Here is a 19704-nt window from a genome sequence, read left to right as displayed (position 1 = left end):
GGACCAGTAGGGCTTGGGTTGATGGACACCACGGACCCTGCACAGATTTGTCCCAAGGTTCTGCAGCAGCTTCCAGGACACCAGCTCTGTCCAGCCCCGCAGGACGGCTGCGTGCTGCCTCAGCCCGGCAGCAGCGGGGAAGAGCCTGCAGGGCCCTGATGTGTCGTGGACAATGGTGCCAAGGGTAGGTGACTGGGAACACCAAATTCCCGATGATGGGAGGCCCTGGCAGCCTTCACAGAGCTGCAGGACAGGCAAAATAGGCAGCAGGACCACAGTCATTTGCTGCCTCTCAACAGGCTCCTGTTTTTGACATCTACCCACTTAGCTGATGCTTGAATCAAGGCTTCTTGGCAACAGAATAAAACCTTCCCAAACTCACTTTCTGTTTGTCATGTAATCATCTTACTTTCTCTTCTCTGGGAATGGGAAGTGTTCACTGCTACAGGTGGCAAATAGTTAGCCGTGTGTTGTGATACAATAGAGGGTGTTCAGTTTTTTCTACAAACAACTGCCCACCTCATCCTGATTTGTTTGTCTCCTTATTCAGTGAATAGGCAGGAGCGAGATTAGATTAATATATTGTGGTAAGGTATGGTATCACAGTGTACTTTCACAGGTGAGTCCTCGGTACATTATGTCAGAACATACAGCAGAAGTAGAAAATAGATGGTAAAATCGTGTGAAAGGCTCATGCTGGATTGTTAATCATAGCTAATATTAATCCTGGCTAGGTCAGACAAGTCTAGATTGGGGTACTCAAAACTAGTCTGCCTTTTGGCAGAGCTTCAAATTTTTTTTTAATGTGCTGTCCTGTTGGCACCCTAGTCCCTTCAGTATTAACCCTGTTATCAACCAGCTGCCCTGCAGCAGAACTGAGCATCCCCAGAACTGGCCCAGGTGCTTTCCAGGCTAAATTACAACAGGAGCACTCAGCCCAGGCTGAGGTCTTGGTGGAATGCTGTGTCCAGCTGTGAGTGCTATAGGGCAGGTGAGATGAGGACCAACAATCAAAAATCCAGCGAGGAGCAATGAACAGGGGTCCAGAAAGCACAGCCTACGAGGGAGGATGGGAAGAGTTCAGCTCAGAGGAAAGGCTGAAGAAGGATGTGATAACAATCTGCAAAAGGCTGTTGTGAAGAGCAAAGGAAGGATCTGTCCTCCGTGCAAAGGATGAAGAGGAAAGACATGAGCAGCTTACACGGTGACTGGCAGTCTTTAACAGTAGGAATGGCAGAATTTACCCTGTGTTGGGACAGGGAGTGCCTACCAACCCTCTGCTTCTGTGAGAGCATGAGAGGAGAGAGAGGCAGAGTTTATCTCACCCAACCTCAGCTGCCTACAGCTCAAGTGTCTGGCTAGGTCAATGGAGACAAGTTAGCCCCTTCAGAGGGCAATTCATGCTATCTTATGTGTCTGACACAGGCTAAGATGGAAAATCACTGACTTGGGAGTCCCCTTCCTTCTGCCAACAAGAAGGCTGCTAGCTAACCATCGCAGCCCAGTTACCCAGCTCTTAGATGTCTGCAAATGGGTGCAGCAAGCCTCAAGGTGATTTCATCTCAGCACACAATGCATGGGCAGCAAATGTTTCAGCACCGCTCACATTGCCTCTTAGTGGCACTGGAAACAGGAGAATTTGGGTCGGGTCCACTGCTGACAGGGAACAATCAGGGACTTAACCTAGTTGTCATATGCAGTGGGTGAATGTGGTAAAACCAGCCCGTGGGACCTGAGGATTTTGAATCCCACATGTGAGGGGAAGAAACTGTCATCATATGTGCAAGTTTATAGCTCATCCACCCTATTTTTGCCTGGAGCGACCTGTGAGGGATCTGTAGTTAGCATTGCTTCAGAGCTTCCCCTCTGAACTTCCCACTGCTCTGCCTTTGCACACTTTCATTTGAGGCAAGTGATTTTGTACGGAAAAAACTAGCAAAAACAGCCTGTTGGTGGTAAAACACACCAGAAAGCACTATGATCCAAGAAAATGGATCCAAGAAAATGAAGGATTTTATTCCTTCATGCAATTTCAAATGAAGACACTTGCTTGGCTGTAATAAATGCATTAAGACATGAGAAGTTTCCTTTCCCCCTTTCTTGTATATGTGGGAAACCCCAAAGATGCTTTTATTAGCTGAGTAATTTCCTGGATCTGGCTGTGCACTGCCAACACAGAGCAGCCTGGTTTGTGAGCAAGATGAGGAGCTAGACTGAATTGGAGGCTTATCATTTCCTGCCCTGCTGTGGTTTGCAAGCGCTCCGAAAAGGCATCACCACCACCCCACCACCAAGTTGTGAGGGCCCCAAAAAGTCCTTGCTGAGCACAGTATTAATCTCTGAGCAACTCAAAACAACCCTCCTCCCCAACCAAATTTGGCACAAACATCAATTATAGTGAAATGCTTTTATCCTGCCTGCCCCCAAAACCAGAAGGAGACCTGGCTCGTGTCAGGCTCACCGCTCTGTCCCCAGACGCTGCGCAGCTCTGCCCTGGGGTACATGGGGGTGTCCCCTTGCTTTCCCTTCCTCTTGCAGCTGTTGCTCCAGTGACGCAAACCAGGGGTGTTTCAGGTGTGGAGCTGTGCTCACCCTCTGCCTCCTGCTGCTGCCCTCCAGACCCTCAGCAAAGGGCTTACTAACCTTTTCTAAAGCCACATTTCTTTGTCGCCAAAACTCCTGGTACCTGGCGCCAATGCCTGTAGTACAGCTATGCTTGTGCATGACAAACCATGGGCCTGAGCCAGCAGGTGTGAAGGTGACACCAAAGCAGGGCTGGTCCCATACACAAGTGTAAAATGTTTGTGCGTGTGCAGGTGCACCCATGTGCTACGTACGCTCACATTCCCACGTGTGTCTCTGTGTCAGAGCAGCAAACAAAGTTGACTCTTGTCACAAGACAGCTGACAGCACATCTTATTTTGGGAACAGATCATGCAGGGTTGAATTTGACGAGAATCATCCATTTTTTGCAATGTTCATAATGGTTTATGACATATAAAAAGATGAGGAAATACCTCGGGGGGGGAAGACTTTAACAGCTACATATGGAGCAATTACCTGTAACTTGTGTCTATTTTGTAAGATGCCTCTGCCAGTTCTGTCACAGTCATGAAGTTAGGAATTGCTCTGCTTGCTTCCCACTTGGTCCATTCAAACAGTCCTGGTTCCACCCTGATTTTGACTTTTTGGTCTAATTTAAGCCCTGCAAGAACGGGAAATATTTAAGAAGAGAAAGGTACTGTTACAGAACTGTTATGTTCAGGCTACAGATTCTGCCTTGTTTGCTGTAATACTTTCATTAATGAAAATGAATTACTTATTGTCAAACAAAAGAGGATCATGTTGATTAAATGAAGCCACCATTATATTTTTGTCTGACTAATGTTAAGGCACTACAAATTATTACATTATCATCATCATCATCATCATCATCATCATTATTATTTCTGGAACTCTCTTGTAATCATCTGCAAGGTACAGAAGAGAATAGAAGAAAAGACCTCAGTAATGTTGCAATCTGAATAAACTTTAGTCAGGAAATGTTTTTACCATTTTTATATAGCACTTTGCTCAGTGGTCCTCAGTGGGGCAATAAATTGTCCTACAATGTTAGAAAGGGAATTCTCTTGTCAAAAGACACATTATTTTGTTGATTATTCTCAAGAGAGGTCACCGAGTGGCACAAGTTCCCAGAAGAAATGCACTTCCGTCATAATTCTGATGTAAACATGGCAATGAACTGTGAACCTCTGACAGAACTGTCGGAGGGGACAGGAGAGGAAAAAAAGAAGAGAGGGAGAGGGAGGGGAAGAAAGAGAAGGGAAGAGATTCTGCAATACAAAGGAATTAGAATAGTTTGGCTTGCAAAGGCAAATGCTTTCAGGGAAAGCTGTCTTCCCTGATTCACATACATAACCTTCAGAGCACTAGAAACATTTGCATTTTGGCTCAGAATATTTTCCTGAAGAGGTGGCAGTGGTGATTTGATGATTAGCTACTAATGTTGAATTCAACCTGATGTGAAATGCCTCTGTTTCATATCACATTAGATTCCATTTTAACTAGTGAGGACTAGAGTTAATGGGATCATACTCTGCACGGAGTACACATGGCAGCAGGTTTATTACTGCCTGTATTAGCAGCTAGACAAATCCACCTTGTCCTCCCTGCTTAAATAAACAACAATATAACCACAAAGTCATACATCTTCTTAATTGCTCATCTCAGAGACTTCACAGAAGTTTAGTGAAGACATTTTCACTGTGGCAAAAGCACCTGGCCGGTTTTGCTGCCTTACCCTGCAGTACGTGTTGAGCCGTCTGTACGCAGCGGAGTGCGGGTGACGAGTACACGTAGCTGACTGTCACCTCCTGGTCCAGCAGAGCTTCCCCTGGACGGGAACAGCAAAGCGAGTTGCTCTTTCACAAATCATGACAGATGAGAAACTACCACAAAATACTTTCTGCAAAAAACCAGCTCAGATCTTTTCAGTTTCATTGTCATGGGATATGTTGATAGTCCCTTTCTATTAATTTTTTCACACTATTGGCTGACTGAGATCACTAAAAAGCTCATTCTGGTTGCAACAGCAAATTTAAAATGAGTGTTGGAAAGATAGTTACAGAAGGTTCACCCAAAATCTGCAAACAGCAGTTAGATATTTGGCTGTCTCCACGTATCTGACTCACTGGAGATAAGCATTCGCCCCAGACTTGCACTGTCACAATCAGGCACGCTTGCTCAGGGGCAGAAATGGCTTCATCTGGTGAGAGAACCGAGTCAGACTCACCCGCGCCACCCAGCCGTCAGGTGCCTGCGATGAGCGGACGGCACTCTGCTGACCGTGACGCTGCTCTCTCCGGCCAGACCCTTCGCTCCCCACCGCCCGAGCAGTGACAACTGCATAAGTCCCTTGCAGACATGCAGCCGGGCACAGGTACCGTGGCAGCTTCTCTCTTTTAACTTTCTTTGCCCGGGACTGGCAAAACAGGTCTCCAAGATGAGCAACCAGTGCCCCTCTCTATTTTACTGTCTAACAAGATCTTGCAGCGGTTGCCCATAGAGAAGTGTTACCAGAATGAGCGCTGCTAGCAAGTTTTTCTACTACAAAGCCACTATGAGCTTTTGCAGATGAGGAAAGGCTGCTTCCCAAAGCCTCACGTTTGCAGTAGGATATTATCCAGCTTACCTATAAGCTTCGACTGGAAAACACCACAGCAAGATAAAGGAGGATCATACTCAAAATGCTTCATGCTGTCTTTCCGCTTCGGCAGGGTGGAAGGGAAGTTCAGATCAGCTCTGTAGTATTTTCCTGAAACGAGGTGGGACATTTTGCCGCGGTACGAGGGAGGCAGCAGCTAACACACAGCTGCATTTTGCTATAATGGCTTTGTTTCTCCTGAATGGTTGGACAGCTGGTTCTGAAAACTCAGCTCGGTGACATCTCGACCAGCAAATGAAACAGGTCGGGGCCCGTTCTCTGGCTGCAAGGGCAAGTGAAGAAACAGGGTGTCTGCCCAAAGAGCTAGTCTCTCTTTCCTCCACGTCAAACACCCACGCTGTCTGTCCTCTGGGGTCCCACCCTGCTCTGTGCTCTCCCCAGATCTTGCCTGGAAACTCTTGGAGTGAGGGGGAGCTGCCATCAGCCAAAACCATGCCAGTGAGGCAGCTAAGATCTAAGCAGTTTGGGGGATCATGGGGCTCTTCTTGAACTCAGATGCCTCCGGGATTATTTCTGTACTACAGACGTAGTCAGAGTCTCACTGGTGAAAAAAAACCCGGAGACTACTATTACCTTAAAGAGATCATGTTTTAAGGTCACAACACTGGCTTGGGAAATCACCTGTCCTAGCACCTCTTTTGCAAGCTCTGAAGGAGCAAATGGGGGGAAGGAGAGAGAGGACAGGAAATTGTGAGAATTTGGCTTTACGGGGCTCAAATGAAACAAAAATTCACTCCATATTGATATTCTTTTACCATGGCCAAAATGACAAAAAACAACATTTCCACTGAAGAAAAATGAAACCACTGAATTGATTATGCAGCCAGAAGGTACCACCCTCATTATCTAGTGTGAATTTCACACACTTAATATAGGAGATCTCCAGCATAACAAAGGAGACATACAGCATAAAGCTCCCTCTTCTGAACTCCCACCTCCTTGTTCCCCTCCTTCCTCCTGATGTATATTGCCCGGTCAGTTTTCTTCACCTCAAAATATACTTTTTTTGAGAGAGAGGGCCAAGAAATTCAGCTTTTAATTTAGGTCAGTGCTGACATGTCATTTCCACCATGGTTTGCTCTTCCTCTTCTTCCCCAAGTTTGACTAGTGACATACTGTGACTCTGACCAACAGACCGTGACTCTGACTCAAGCGTGGAAAGGTGGAGGGGTCTGACAACCACCACCTTGTATAACAAGCAGTAGAGATCTTGTGTTTTGTACATCTATCAGTGAGACACACATCTGTCAGTATCATAAGAGCTTTGCTTGTTCTGCAGAGTTTATCCAACATAAACACGAAGGACTTTAGGACATTATGAAATACTGGTTACATGCAGCTCAAAGCAGTGCTGTACCTGACTTGCAATGTTACTCACGTTTTTGTGTCAGTGTTTACATTTACACGTAGCAAACTGAATCTCTTGTACCTGTTACGGGAGTTAATTGGTTTTGGTTCTGATTTGCTAAGATCCTTCCAATATCTTACCATCAGTAGTCAAGCACTGTTGAAGCCAAGATTTGCCAAAGACTTGATCAACTCTTTCCCCGTGGCGCATCACCAGCACGCCTCGTCGCAAGGTGGCATTCTGAGGCAGCTGCGTAAAAAAAGGGGTTTTCATGACAGTATTATATATAACCTGCATGAATAGTCTGGATTCCTGAATGCTGCCTGACGGAAGAAGGAACAGCAGACCTGTCCTGGGAAGTTTATAACAAGCACAGAGCGGGAGAGAAAGGAGCAGCTGTAATAGATGTTTATCTTTAGGACAATAGTAAGCCTGACTGGCTCTCCACTGAAGGCAAATGAAAGAGATCCCTGACCTTCATGGGCTACAGCTTAGATTTTAACTCTGTGTTTACACTACTGAAAGGTAGTGCTGATAACAGATCTTTTAATTCCAGCGTGGGAAGGAATTATAATTTTCATGTATATCGTATGATTGGTATAAACAAAAGAGGGAAACTAGCTAAGATTAAATGGTAATGCTCTTTTCTACACCAGGACTAACATCAAGCTCATCCTTCTTTTCCTAACGAAAACACAACTTTTTCACTTTTCATAACTGTGCGGCCAAGTCAACAGTGAACACAGATCTCCTCTGAGGCCACTTTTTTACTTAGACTGCACGTAATTACAAATAAGTTCTAAGTTGTTTGAGGTTAGTATGCGATGCACGTTAAATACAGATGAGAAGATAAGGACGAACAGGTCAAAGGCTTTAAAACTTTTTCAACAGTAACCCACAGCAGCATTACTGCTGCAGCACTGAGATTAGTGATGTGTATCTTCAGCAGCAGAGAAGGGAATTCTTAAGAAGTGGTGTGAGATTTATATTCATGTATTCTGCTAAACACTATTGCATTTCTGCCATGAAACACAAATCAGTCACCACAAGATCGGAGTTTAAAGTTTTGTGGTCTTGCTCTTCTGCTTAGGAGGAACCCAGAGGCTGGGGAAACTCCTAGACTGGAGACATGCACATCTGCAAAACATGTTCTTCAGGCCAAGCGGTGGCTCTGCCCCAGATTTGAGTTAGATAAGAGAGACCAAGAGCAATCACGAGCTGGTGGAAGGACTTGTGACTCGTGCAGAAGTTTCTGTCTTACAGTCGTATGCACAGTGCCCTGGGAGGCTCCAGGATGGAAGTTCCCTCAAGGTGCCCTCAAGTTTCTCTGGTGTTAACAGAAATGAACCTGGGGTTATCCCCTAGCACAGCGAGAAGAGAGGCCGTGGGGCCAGCAAGCCCAAAGGGGTTTCTGCAGCATGTCAGTGTGCTGGAAAGGACTGTCTTGGCATCCCTGACAGAGCCAATAAAGCAGTGCAGGAGCAAACCTGCTATAGGAAAAAGAAAATAGAGTCCTTATTTGTTTTGCTCTTCCTACCAGAAGACCAGTGGAAAACCTGGTAAATATTGATACTTGTTGATTTTGAAACTGGAACAAAAATGTAATGCCATCAGTGCTGCCAGCCTTTCCAGCTAGCTGTTCCCTTCCTGCAGTTCTATGCTGTTATTTTCATTAGCTATATATCTAAACATACAAAAGAAGATGAAACATTTAAATGTGTTAAGGCCTGAAACCACATAAACCACCAAGGTGATATCCACAGAATCTGGACATAAACGTAACAATGAGCCTAATTCTGCTCTAGTTACTCTGCTAAGAACCCATATAAAAGTCAGGGGAAATTGTGCCTTGCGTCTTACTTGTCAGACTTGTCGCCATACCTCTGCACAGCTTGCCCATTAATGCTGTGCACAGAGAAACCTGCACAGAGAAATCATATGTTGTGCTATTATGACAGGAATGAAAAGAGTTTTATGAAAGAAGGCAAGAGTATCATATCGTATGTGTTACAAAGTATTTATAAGATATTATACCATGTAGTATGAGCATATGAGTGTGTGTATATATATATATATGTTCATTATAACATAACATGAAAATGTGAGGGAGAAAAAGGAAGATATTATTAAATTTACTAAATGCTTTTAATTAATAGAATATCTGCACAAGCACACGGCAAAGATAAAAACTGGGGAAAAAACCCAATTACCTGAAGAGAAAGTACATTGGTTACGTTCCTTGACATACTAGGATTATGGACTTCTCCATTCAGCTTTTCATGATGTTCATTTTCAGTTTGGGTGAAGGATCTCGAAGCTGTTAGAAAAGTATATTCTCTGCAGAAAAAGCAGAAGCAACACAGACGCACACACAAACGTGGGCGCACACACAAATAGAAGGGATTTTTAAGTCATGATTTTGTCTACAGACACGTGTAAGTCAGGATTCATGTTCCATTCAATATGTTTTGCACACTTGCAATCCACTTCATCACTTTGTTCTTGATTTAGAATCTGCCCTGTAAAAATGTGGCTAAAATAATATGAACGGATGGCATATATTGGGTGTAACCCTGCTGAGGTGTGATCTTCTAACAGGAAATACTACCTGGTTGCCTCCTCTCTGTCTCTGAGGACTCAGCAAGAAGTGCACCTACACCTCCCTGCTTAGAAAAATCAGCTCTAATCTACAAGTAGCACCAGCCGCGCTGTCAGCTGCAGAGCAAAGTGCAGGAAACCAGAGAGATGCCTGCTGATACAGGGTGGGCTCAAGGTGGTGGAGTAACCTTTGCGTGGTTTCATTTCAAGTTAACTTTGTAAACTCTTGAAGTGAGAAAAAAAGAAGAAAGAAGAAAGCAGTGAGCCAGGCTGAAGGCTCAGCCTGCCTGGCAGAATGTGGTCTTTTAAAATTCATTAGGGTGTTCAGGTTGTTCAAGAGCAAGCAGGGGTCATCCCTTGAGGAGATGAACTAATGAACTCTCGGTGTCTGTGTGTATGTGTCCTATGTCTTTTCTTCCAGAAGTCTCAGTATCCCACCCAGACCCCCAGGACCCCCCTCCTCTCTGCCCACGCCGCCTCCAGCTCCCGCCTGGCAGCCCACAGCTCATGACAAGGAGGAACACTGCCACTGTTTCCCAGCAGAAAAAGTGGCTGACATCAAGAAACACCAATGAAACCCCAACTTACCTGTGCTTAACCCACGTGTCTGACTCATTGGCCCTCTCAGTGTAGTTTTCGGGAAGAAAACCCCTGCAGCCGGTCCGATGTGAGGTCCCAATCACCCAGCCTTCGCTCACGTCGGACTGCTGCGTCGGGTCAACGTAGACAAAGTCACCGACGTTGATCATGAGTTCGTCGATGTTCTGGGGCTTGTACTGGAAGAGGGCCCTCAGCGTCTGGGGGAAACACGCAGCGGGGTCAGGCTGCTGCCCAGAGCTCGCTGCTGCACATGCCACAGCGGTTCGGGGGATGCTTGCTCGACTCTCTACTGGGCACAGTGACCAGCACTATTTTCCACTTTGCAATGTGCTCTGCTTCAGCAGAGAAAAGGAAGACAATACCACATTTGCAGTATGTGCAGCATTTGGTTTTCATAAAAATATTTTTTTCCAGTAACCAGTACAGACTTATTTGAAAGCAGACATAGCAAAAGTGTTACCAGTGATTTTTGTGATCACTTGCAGATCTCCTGAGTGTGACCAAAATCCAATACAAGACTTGTGACAAAGCGATATACTGATCTGACTAAAAAACGTTGATCATTCCGTAAATTAAATTTGGAAATGAGAATTGGAAAAATGTCGACTGGTTTTAACCAGGAGTCTGTTAAGCAGCAAATCATCAGTCTGAACTGTGCCCTGCTCGCTGATATTTAATCCATGCAGTTTTCATCATGGCTGGAACAATCAAGAAAACTAATTTGGCTGAATGGAATTTTACTGCAAAGCTGTGATCTGACAAATCCTAGCAAATGTTCAAAGGTCATAATTTCCTGCCTCTCTCATTTTCTCATGTCATGGTAAGATTAGTTTTTTCTGCTGGAATTTGGAATTCAACCTTGCTGACATGCGGGTCAAGCAGGCTGCCATAAAGGTATCTTCTACTGATTCGTGAGTACAGTTTTTCAACCCAAAGAGGTACTTGAAACAACTGTGCTTTTTGAAACACTGTACTGTGCATGCACTGATTTTCTTAATGAAAAAAAAAAAAAAAGGCAAGATGACTGTAGCAAAGAGTCTGACCATGGGCTCAGGAAATTAAACAAATCTGATGACAGTACCTGGTAATGCACAAAACGCATGTCCCGTGAGTAGAGAGCAGCCACCCACTGGCAGGTCTCCCCTGGGTTAATGCATTTGGCCAATTGTTCCAAAGTCTTTTGATGGTGAGGATAAAACTTGTGAGCCAAGGTAAGGTGGAGCTGCTTTAGGCAGGGCTTCACATGGCAATCTAGGAACAGAACAATCATGTCACAACACAGAAATGAAGGTCATTTAAAGCTCTTGTTTTGTCCTACATGCTTTGCATGATACAGGAAATATCATAGTAATTAGTAGTAGAGTAGATCATAGTTTTGCTGAATAACTGTTTTTGCAGAATGTCATGGTTTTACTCATGCCAAAATAATTCACAAGTCTGGACTGGATTTGATCCCTGGCTTCAGCTGGGAGAAAAAAAATGAACAGGGTTTGAAATCCTCTCCCAGTCTGAGATGTATTGAATTCATTTCTCCCAAATGAAGCTGTTCTGGGCCTGCGTCCCTTCAGTCTCCATTGGTGATGCCGTTTCCCTTGGATGTCACTGGAGTGGGGATTAGGACCTATTTCTCAGGGATGCAGTTGGGCCATCAGACTGGGCCACAGCACCATGGGGATGGAGGTCTGGGGACAGGGACGATTATATCCCTGCCCATCTTGGATATCCCAATTGATGGCCCATCAAGTTACACAGCTAACCATTTCAGCTTCTAGACAAAAGCACTGTGTCTTCAAAGTCTAAAACATGCTCCCCTAACAATGTTGTTTTCAAATCTGTAGGAGGAAAGAGTGTTTGCTGACATAAAACATCAGCTAAGCTTGCCCAGAAAGACAGGAGATGCTTTCAGTACCATGCCTAAGCATTTGTGCTACGACCCACCCATTTTCCCTCTGATGTTGGTCCTACCTGCCAGGGCTGAAGCCTCTGATGAGAATGCCAGAGCAAACTCTTTGAGGATATTTGCATGGCTGTCGCCAATGAAGAAGCCAAGGTAACTGGTGGATGAATGTAGTGATAGAGAAATGAATGGCGGAAAGGACTGTGAAAAGCTGTCACCGACTCGCTTTAAGGTGTCATACAATAACTCCACTTTCTGGTCTTCACACTGAAAGAAAACAGAGGAGGAGCAGGCTTTACCCACCAGCTCAATAGTCACTACCATAGCCTGTGTCATACAGTAATATAACAAAACAGTGCTGGCATTACACTTCCTGAGAAAGACAACACCTACGAACTTGTCTGAAATTCCTGGTATTAAAATCAGTACTATTGGGCAGTTTGATCAGCACCGTATCCTGGTGCTATAATAGGAGATGGAGCCTTCTACCAGGAGGTGTACCTAGTCCAGGTAGGAAAGACCCAGAAGATTTTGCTGTCTGACAGATGTGCAGTAACCTGTCTGAAATGAGGCGGGCATTTCCCTCTTCAATTCTAGGTAAGAATTCTAGCAAAATTTGTGAGGCATCTTTGTCATTATGATCCTTCATGCTTTAATCACAGCAAATGAAAGGATGGTACAGAGCCACCTTTCCACAAAAGGTGGCAATTAAGCAATTTGCACGGTGAACAGACAAAGATGAAATTTGTGCCATCTAGCCAAAGACAGAAACATTGCATTGCTGGGCTGTGGTGGGGAGAGGGCAGGTGGGATCCTGGACCAGGGCAAGTGCCGTGCAGCAGGCTCCTCTGGGGCTGACAAGCGCGGGAGCTGCAAAAGACGTGGGGAGTCAGGAAACAGCAGAGGGTTGGGTTGGGAGCAGGGGGTGGGAGCCAGGTCAGTGAGTCTCGCTTTCTGCCTGTGAAGCGCCCAGGTCAGCTCTTGTTGACAGCTGAGGAGCAGAGAACAGCACCGGAGGGTGCAGTTATCCCTAGAAATATGCTACCTGAAACAGGGCTGAGGTGAGTGAGGCGAGGGTTGCAATTCGGTCATCTATTCCAGGGCCAGACCTTTAAACTTGACACCTTTCAACAGTATGGCATTCATTATTAATTGATGGGTTTTGTTCTGTATAATTGTGATTAATAGCCACAGGGTACCCTGCTATTCAATATTTTGCAACAAAATACTCTTATTTTCATCGTCTATACTTAGTGCCATGGTTTAGCATGAACGTATGATTGATTAACATAATAATTTTGTCCAGCTGTTCTAGCTCATGTCTGTTTCAGCACCTCTCAGCTACAGCTGATGTTCATCTGCCACACCATCAACATGCGAAAACTGTATACCAGTTGGCTCCAGAGTTTTTCCAGACCTTTGCTGGTCTTTGCTGATACTGGCACATTCACCCACACAGGAGAAGCAGCTCTGCTGGGAAGTTCTCTAGAGGGTTACCCACCGTTCAGAAGGCCAGCTAGGACAGTAGCATCTCCAGAAACAGAAAACAGCCCACCAGGAGTTCAGCTCAGGACCCTAACTTCCATGTTAAATTATTGACAAAGTCACTCAACTGCACTGCCAGGCCCCAGTCCAGCTCCCCTTGCTCCTTCCATCCCTCTGCATTCTCCTTCTCTTTTTCACAACATCCAAGCTTCAACAGAAAGGATAAAGGCTGGGACATACCACCATAGCAATGACTTCTGGCTGGGGCTCTCTGGAGGGGGCGGGGGGCGGGCAGGTGTTTCCCTGAAATTCCAATAGGCATAATAGCAAAATTGTCTACATCCTTTGATAATGCTGTCACTGCTGCACAGCTGCCCTGGGCAGGAAGGTTTAACACCCTACATTGATGCAGCGATGGTCACGGTTTCTCTAGCCTGCCGATAGCTGCGTGTGGGGAGCAGTGCTTCCTGCTGGCAGGTCCATGTGCAGCCTGGACTGGACAGGGTTGCTCTAGATGGATGCTAGACGTGTGTCACTCGATTACCCTGAAGCATCCCACTGGTCCCAGCATCTGATTTTTAGGTATGCCAAGGCCTATCTATGGTGGGTAGCTAAAGCAAGTGGTGGGAAGAAAGCCCCTGGTGCCTATGCAGGGGCTGAACACTCAGATATTAAGCAAACATGCTGGAACCTAGGTCATGTTAGTTTGATCACCGAGGATAAGTTCTGGTGTAAGACAACTGCAGGTGGCCCACTTTCACCAGGAGTTGATATGTGACCCTTCCAAGTCTTTTGTGCCTTACTGTGAAGAAGTCGCAGAGAGTGATGTGTGGAAAAACCTCGTGGGCTCTGTTTTTCCCGCACTGGCGCTTGCTCTCCTTCCAAAACTCTTGCAAGTGGTTGTGCAAACGGCCGGTGGGACACAAGTAAAGAGCATACTCCTGAGGGATTGGGTCATCCAAAGAGGGATCATTGCAGTGGGAGTGCAACCTGAAATCAAGAGCATATTGCAGCGAGTAAGTGTGTGCACTGCTTACTCTTGTTTCCTGTGGTTGAAGGCATCCATAGTAGAGACCAGAAAAAGGAAATACAAGGTTGTTATTTTCTTACGAATTTTTTCTCTGAAATACTAACTAATGGGGTTTTCTTCTGCTTATTTTTTGCGTACTTTACATTTTAATGTAAATAACTAACGTCACTGCAGTAAAAGCAGCGGCTTCTGCCCAAGACTGCCCTTTCTTCCTCAGCTTTTTTGATTTACCCTAGACCTTCTGCAAATAACTTCACTTCCCAGAATAAGCACAAATATAATTATTTCTTTTTCTGTATGAACTAAAATGAAACAAAACAAAACAAAACAAAAGCCTCAGATGAAGGATGTTTTATGACAGCTAACATCAAATTCAGTGACAGAATCAGCACATGAACAAAGGATTTTTAGCCAGGATTAATGCAAAAGTACTCCTTAGAAATCACAGGTACTCACCATTTTGCAGCATCTTCTATTGTCTTTTGTCCAGTAGCAGCCAAGGCTTTTTGCCTAGAAAAAAACCAAAATGGGTTCATCAGAATAACAGAAAGAAAACTCCTAGAAAGCAAAGAATGGACATGCTGTGGTGGTCACCAAGTCTGTTTTCCAGACAGGACCTTTAACAACTAGGTTATTCCTGGCAAATATTAATGTTCTTAGAATCATAGAATCATGGAATCATAGAATGGTTAGGGTTGGAAGGGACCTCAAAGATCATCTAGTTCCAACCCCACTGCCATGGGCAGGGACACCCTCCACTAGACCACATTGCCCAAAGCCCCATCCAACCTGGTCTTAAACACTTCCAGGGATGGGGCATCCACAGCCTCTCTGGGCAACCTGTTCCAGTGCCTCACCACTCTAACAGTAAAGAATTTCTTTCTACCATCTAATCTAAATCGACCCTCCTTCAGCTTAAACCCATTACCCCTTGTCCTGTCACTACACTCCCTGATAAACAGTCCCTCTCCAGCTTTCCTGTAGGCCCATTCAGGTACTGGAAGGCCACAATTAGACCTCCCCAGAGCCACCTTTTCTCCAGGCTGAACAATCCCAACTCTCTCAGCCTGTCCTCATAGGAGAGGTGCTCCATCCTTCCCATCAGCTTCGTGGCCCTCCTCTGGACTCACTCCAACAGCTCCATGTCTCTCCTGTACTGGGGCCCCCAGAGCTGGACACAGTACTCCAGGTGGGGTCTCACAAGAGCTGAGCAGAGGGGCAGGATCACCTCCCTCGACCTGCTGGTCACACCTCTTTTGATGCAGCCCAGGACACAGTTGGCTTTCTGGGCTGCAAGCGCACACTGCCGGCTCATGTTGAGCTTTTCATCAATCAATACCCCCAAGTCCTTCTCCTCTGGGCTGCTTTCAATCCATTCCTTGCCCAGCCTATAGTCGTGCTTGGGATTGCGCCAACCCACGTGCAGGACCTTCCACTTGGCCTTGTTGAACTTCATGCGGTTTGCACGGGCCCACCTCTCCAGCCTGTCAAGGTCCCTCTGGATGGCATCCCTTCCCTCCAGCGTGTCGACCACACCACACAGCTTGGTGTCGTCGGCAAACTTGCTGAGGGTGCACTCAATCCCACTGTCCATGTTGCCGACAAAGATGTTGAACAGTGCCGGTCCCAGTACCGACCCCTGAGGAACACCATTCGTCACCGTTCTCCACTTGCACATTGAGCCGTTGGCCACAACTCTTTGAGAGTGACCATCCAGCCAATTCCTTATCCACCACGTGGTCCGTCCATCAAACCCATGTCTCTCCAATTTAGAGACAAGGATGTTGTGTGGGACAGTGTCAAATGCCTTGCACAAGTCCAGGTAGATGATGTCAGTTGCCCTTCCCTTATCCACGGACGCTGTAACCCCATCGTAGAAGGTCACCAAGTTTGTCAGGCATGATTTGCCCCTAGTAAAGCCATGTTGGCTGTCACCAATCACCTCCTCATTTTCCATGTGCCTGAGCATAGTCTCCAGGAGGGTCTGCTCCATGATCTTGCCAGGCACGGAGGTGAGACTGACCAGCCTGTAGTTCCCTGGGTCTTCCTTTTTACCCTTCTTAAAAATGGGGCTTATGTTCCCCCTCTTCCAATCAGCAGGAACTTAAAGCCTTCCAGATAGTTTTTTCCACTGCAAGTCTTTAATTCCTTGAAGATTGGTAACTGTCCTCCCCACTGGATGTTCTACTTTGTGTTGTGGAGGTGTTTCCTTAGCAGCCCTACTGAATATATGGATTTTCTTAGGGTTAGGTAAACCATCCTTCCACATATTGTCAGAGCAGGGTTTGCTGGGTTCATAGGATAATGTTCTGGTTCAATATGCCAGGCCCAAACCCATACATTTAACCAGAGCAAAACATACTTATATTAGTGTTTGAAAATTTGGATTGAGGATCTCCAATAGGCCAGCAGAGAGCCAGATCTGAGCCACCACTTCAGTCCAATATGAGGGGCAATATCTCACGTTTCTCTCTGTTCATTCAACTGTCGTTATCTGGGACCAGATTTAATTAAATTTCCTTTTCTCACTAGAGCTTTCAAAATGCCAGCTATGTGTTTCACATGAACAAGTCTTTGTGACTAAATGCTAGGTGATGGGTGAAGGATTCCAGTGTTTAAGTAGCACCTGCACCCATGAACACTATTTCCAGCCCTGTAACCCACCTACAAACTCCTCAGAAAAGACATAAAGGGGAGGGAGAGACAGTGGACATGGAGAAAAACCTGCTATATTACTTGGCATCTGGTCATTTTTCCTTCTCTCTTGAGGTCATCCATTCTGGCGGATCATTCATGGTCATCATTCATTTAGTCTCCCCACATTTTTATCCTCCATCCATCCCTGTAACACCTGAGCATGCACCAGCAGTGCAATGAGTACATTAAGCAGCAGGACTCAGGCTTGTCCTGGCTGCTTCCTTTTAGCCTCCTGTCTTCTCTCTAGTGCAAAAACTACATGTGGGCTTGCTAAAAACATTTAAATGTACTTATGTGTATGTGCAGCCATGCCTGGCTCTTCAGTGGGGTCTCAATGTGAATGAGGGCTAATGTGAGTCTTCCCACTCAAGCTTTGCCTTCTACCTTTCTTCTCCGTAAAGTAAATCAACTACCATGGCCAAATCAAGGCAAAACCATGAGCTAGCTGGTCTAAAACTTGTCTGTGCCCTCTGTGACTGAATACTCCTACACATTTTCTTTCTGCCCCTCTGCTGGCTCCCGCTTCTCTGTCACATCAAACACGAACAACCTGTGTTTTCATCGTTCTCCCCATGCAGCCCTTCCTGCCGTGTCCTGTTGAAATGTCAGTGCTCAGCCAATGATGCCAGACTTTATCAACCACTTGTTACACCTCAAAGTGAGTGTTTTGTTGCTTCATGCCCTGCTGTTTCTCCTACTTGGAGAAAAGCTCTGCAAACAGCCCTGAAGCCAAACAGAGCTTGACTTCAGCTTTTCTTTACCATAAGGCCTGTGCAATCATAAATGTAGTAGGAAGACAAGTGAGACCTGAGACCATGGACTGTCATGCTGCTCAGTACTATCTCCTTGCTCTTTTGTGCTCCTCCCTGTGCCTGTTCCCACCTTTTGTCTCATCATATACGTTGGCTGTGGGATGCTTTCCAGCAGGGTTTGTAGAGCCCTTAGCGTCAGGAGAGCATTAAGCTGTGACTAGACATGCTATGCTTCCAAGATGAGCAGCAAAGATTGAAATACAATACATAGAAAAATTCTGTATATACCAAATTCTCAGAGATAGAGGGTAGGAATAAACCATTGAAAATCTGTATTAAAAATAGTGTATTTACAGTAAGAATAAACTGGCTTTTCCCTAAAGCAGAAAAATGCTGATACAGTTCAGTTCTAAGAACCAGGAGAGGCCCATTTTGTTGATCTGATGCTAGGCTTTATCCTTACGTATTTGGTTTTTATTCTTTGGGGAAATGTTGCTTTGGCATGGTGGTTCTACATTATGAAAGATTTTGTAATATTTCCACCCAGCCTTGTTTTTCTCAGGCCAGGATATCTCAAAAAACCCCAACTTTTCAGTACTTTCATTTACGGTTCAATCCAGGAACTACAGACACAACTAAAAGGTTTTATAATTATTTTTTTTTAATGTCCTAAAGTCAATATAACCAAATAAATTAAAAAATAAAATGCTTTTGGACATCTTGTCATTTTATGTCAATTTGCATAGTACTTCTGCCACTGCTTCTTGATTTTGACCGGGGAAGCACAAAGCCATCTCAGTAACAGTAGAAAGTGTTTTGAAGGGGATTCGAAGAACATCACATATAAGATAAAAAATTCAAAAACTAGCCATTACTTTGGGGTGACCAAACTTACAGTATTACTAGAGAAAGGATGAGCCAGGTTTTCAGCTGCACAGCTAAAATTCCGCTGTGCATAACTGGAAACAAGGGACCCAGAGTTTCCTTGTAAGCTGTGCTCATCATGTCTGAAGTTGCTCCACTGAACACAGGTGTTGCTAAAAAAGCAACACAGCACTTATGTATGGAGCCTTTTTCAACTTGCTTAATTTTCAATGAAGAGTCAAAATGGAGAGATATTGCTCTCCTTTTAAAAATATTTTTATGAGGGATTCTTTGACATTTAATAAAAAGATCTATTTTTTGAACAGTTTGAACCGAGGTGTCCATACTTGCCCTTCGGAAGTTTGAAAATACTCCCCAAAACTTCTCTGTCCAACCAGAGCAATGTTTGTGGAGGAATGACCATGACGTTTCTTTTTTATTAACTTGGTTGGAAATGCTGCCATTAGTTAATCTTTCATCCGCTGAGGTTGCCAAGAATAGTGTCTGATTCTTCACTATTACATTTTACACATAAGATATGATTTTGGAACAAGATCCTGATTCAAGACAGGAAGAAAAAGCAACAGACTTATGTGGCATCTTGTTAAGGAAAGCTTACTCTTTTAAAACTGTTTCCAGTGACCAAAACTTCTAAGAGATCTTTGCCAGGCCTGAATAAAACTTTGGATAGAAGTTACATCCACATTTAACTCCTTTATAATAACAGTGATAAGTAGAAAAAAGGGAAAAGGTTATGTGCCAAGAGCAAACTATGGACATCAGCTTCTTAACTTATGAAGCCTCTCAACCTGAAGATGTTGAATGGCATGTGTCTTCGGATACACACAGTGTTTATAAAAATGAATACAGAGCAGCTTGTTTTTGCAGCAATATGAGCAATACACACCGCTCTACCAGAAATTCAAAGCAAGACAGGTCTGATGCTAGTATAGGGACATCACCCCCAGGAAGCAGCGCGCTCTCTTGATGAAAAAAGCAAGCTGCCTGCTTTCAAGATCTTTTGAGAAATACCTCTTATATCTTAAATACCTCTTACTGTGCAAAGGCAGCCAAACACATTACTCACGCGATATGAGCCGGGAATCCTTTGGCAAGGAGAGACTCGAGGAGTGCAGAGGTGCTTTTGCTCTTGTGCTTGTTGGACACCTTTGCATACAGCTGTGTCTCAGCCACCGCCATCTCCTCCGC

At 45.0% G+C, this 19704-nt stretch overlaps 1 protein-coding gene across 1 annotated transcript in view; it reads right to left on the bottom strand.

Moving 5' to 3' along the window:
* The window catches only part of UBASH3A (ubiquitin associated and SH3 domain containing A), a 23337-nt gene extending 3633 nt beyond the window's left edge, over window positions 1-19704 (bottom strand). The window contains exons 1-11 of the mRNA XM_054812826.1: window positions 19583-19704; window positions 14639-14692; window positions 13956-14142; window positions 11736-11934; window positions 10852-11021; window positions 9759-9967; window positions 8783-8909; window positions 6713-6821; window positions 5192-5314; window positions 4301-4393; window positions 3061-3205 (exon numbers count right to left, since the gene is read on the bottom strand). Of these exons, the coding sequence (XP_054668801.1) occupies window positions 3061-3205; window positions 4301-4393; window positions 5192-5314; window positions 6713-6821; window positions 8783-8909; window positions 9759-9967; window positions 10852-11021; window positions 11736-11934; window positions 13956-14142; window positions 14639-14692; window positions 19583-19695 (1529 nt within the window). The 5' untranslated portion in view covers window positions 19696-19704. The remainder of the gene's footprint in view (window positions 1-3060; window positions 3206-4300; window positions 4394-5191; window positions 5315-6712; window positions 6822-8782; window positions 8910-9758; window positions 9968-10851; window positions 11022-11735; window positions 11935-13955; window positions 14143-14638; window positions 14693-19582) is intronic.

Source organism: Grus americana, chromosome 1, assembly GCF_028858705.1.
Source record: "Grus americana isolate bGruAme1 chromosome 1, bGruAme1.mat, whole genome shotgun sequence".
In the NCBI taxonomy this organism is placed as follows: domain Eukaryota; kingdom Metazoa; phylum Chordata; class Aves; order Gruiformes; family Gruidae; genus Grus; species Grus americana.
The sequence above is the reverse complement of the archived record's forward strand: the minus strand, read 5'-3'. Positions and strand labels throughout refer to the sequence as shown.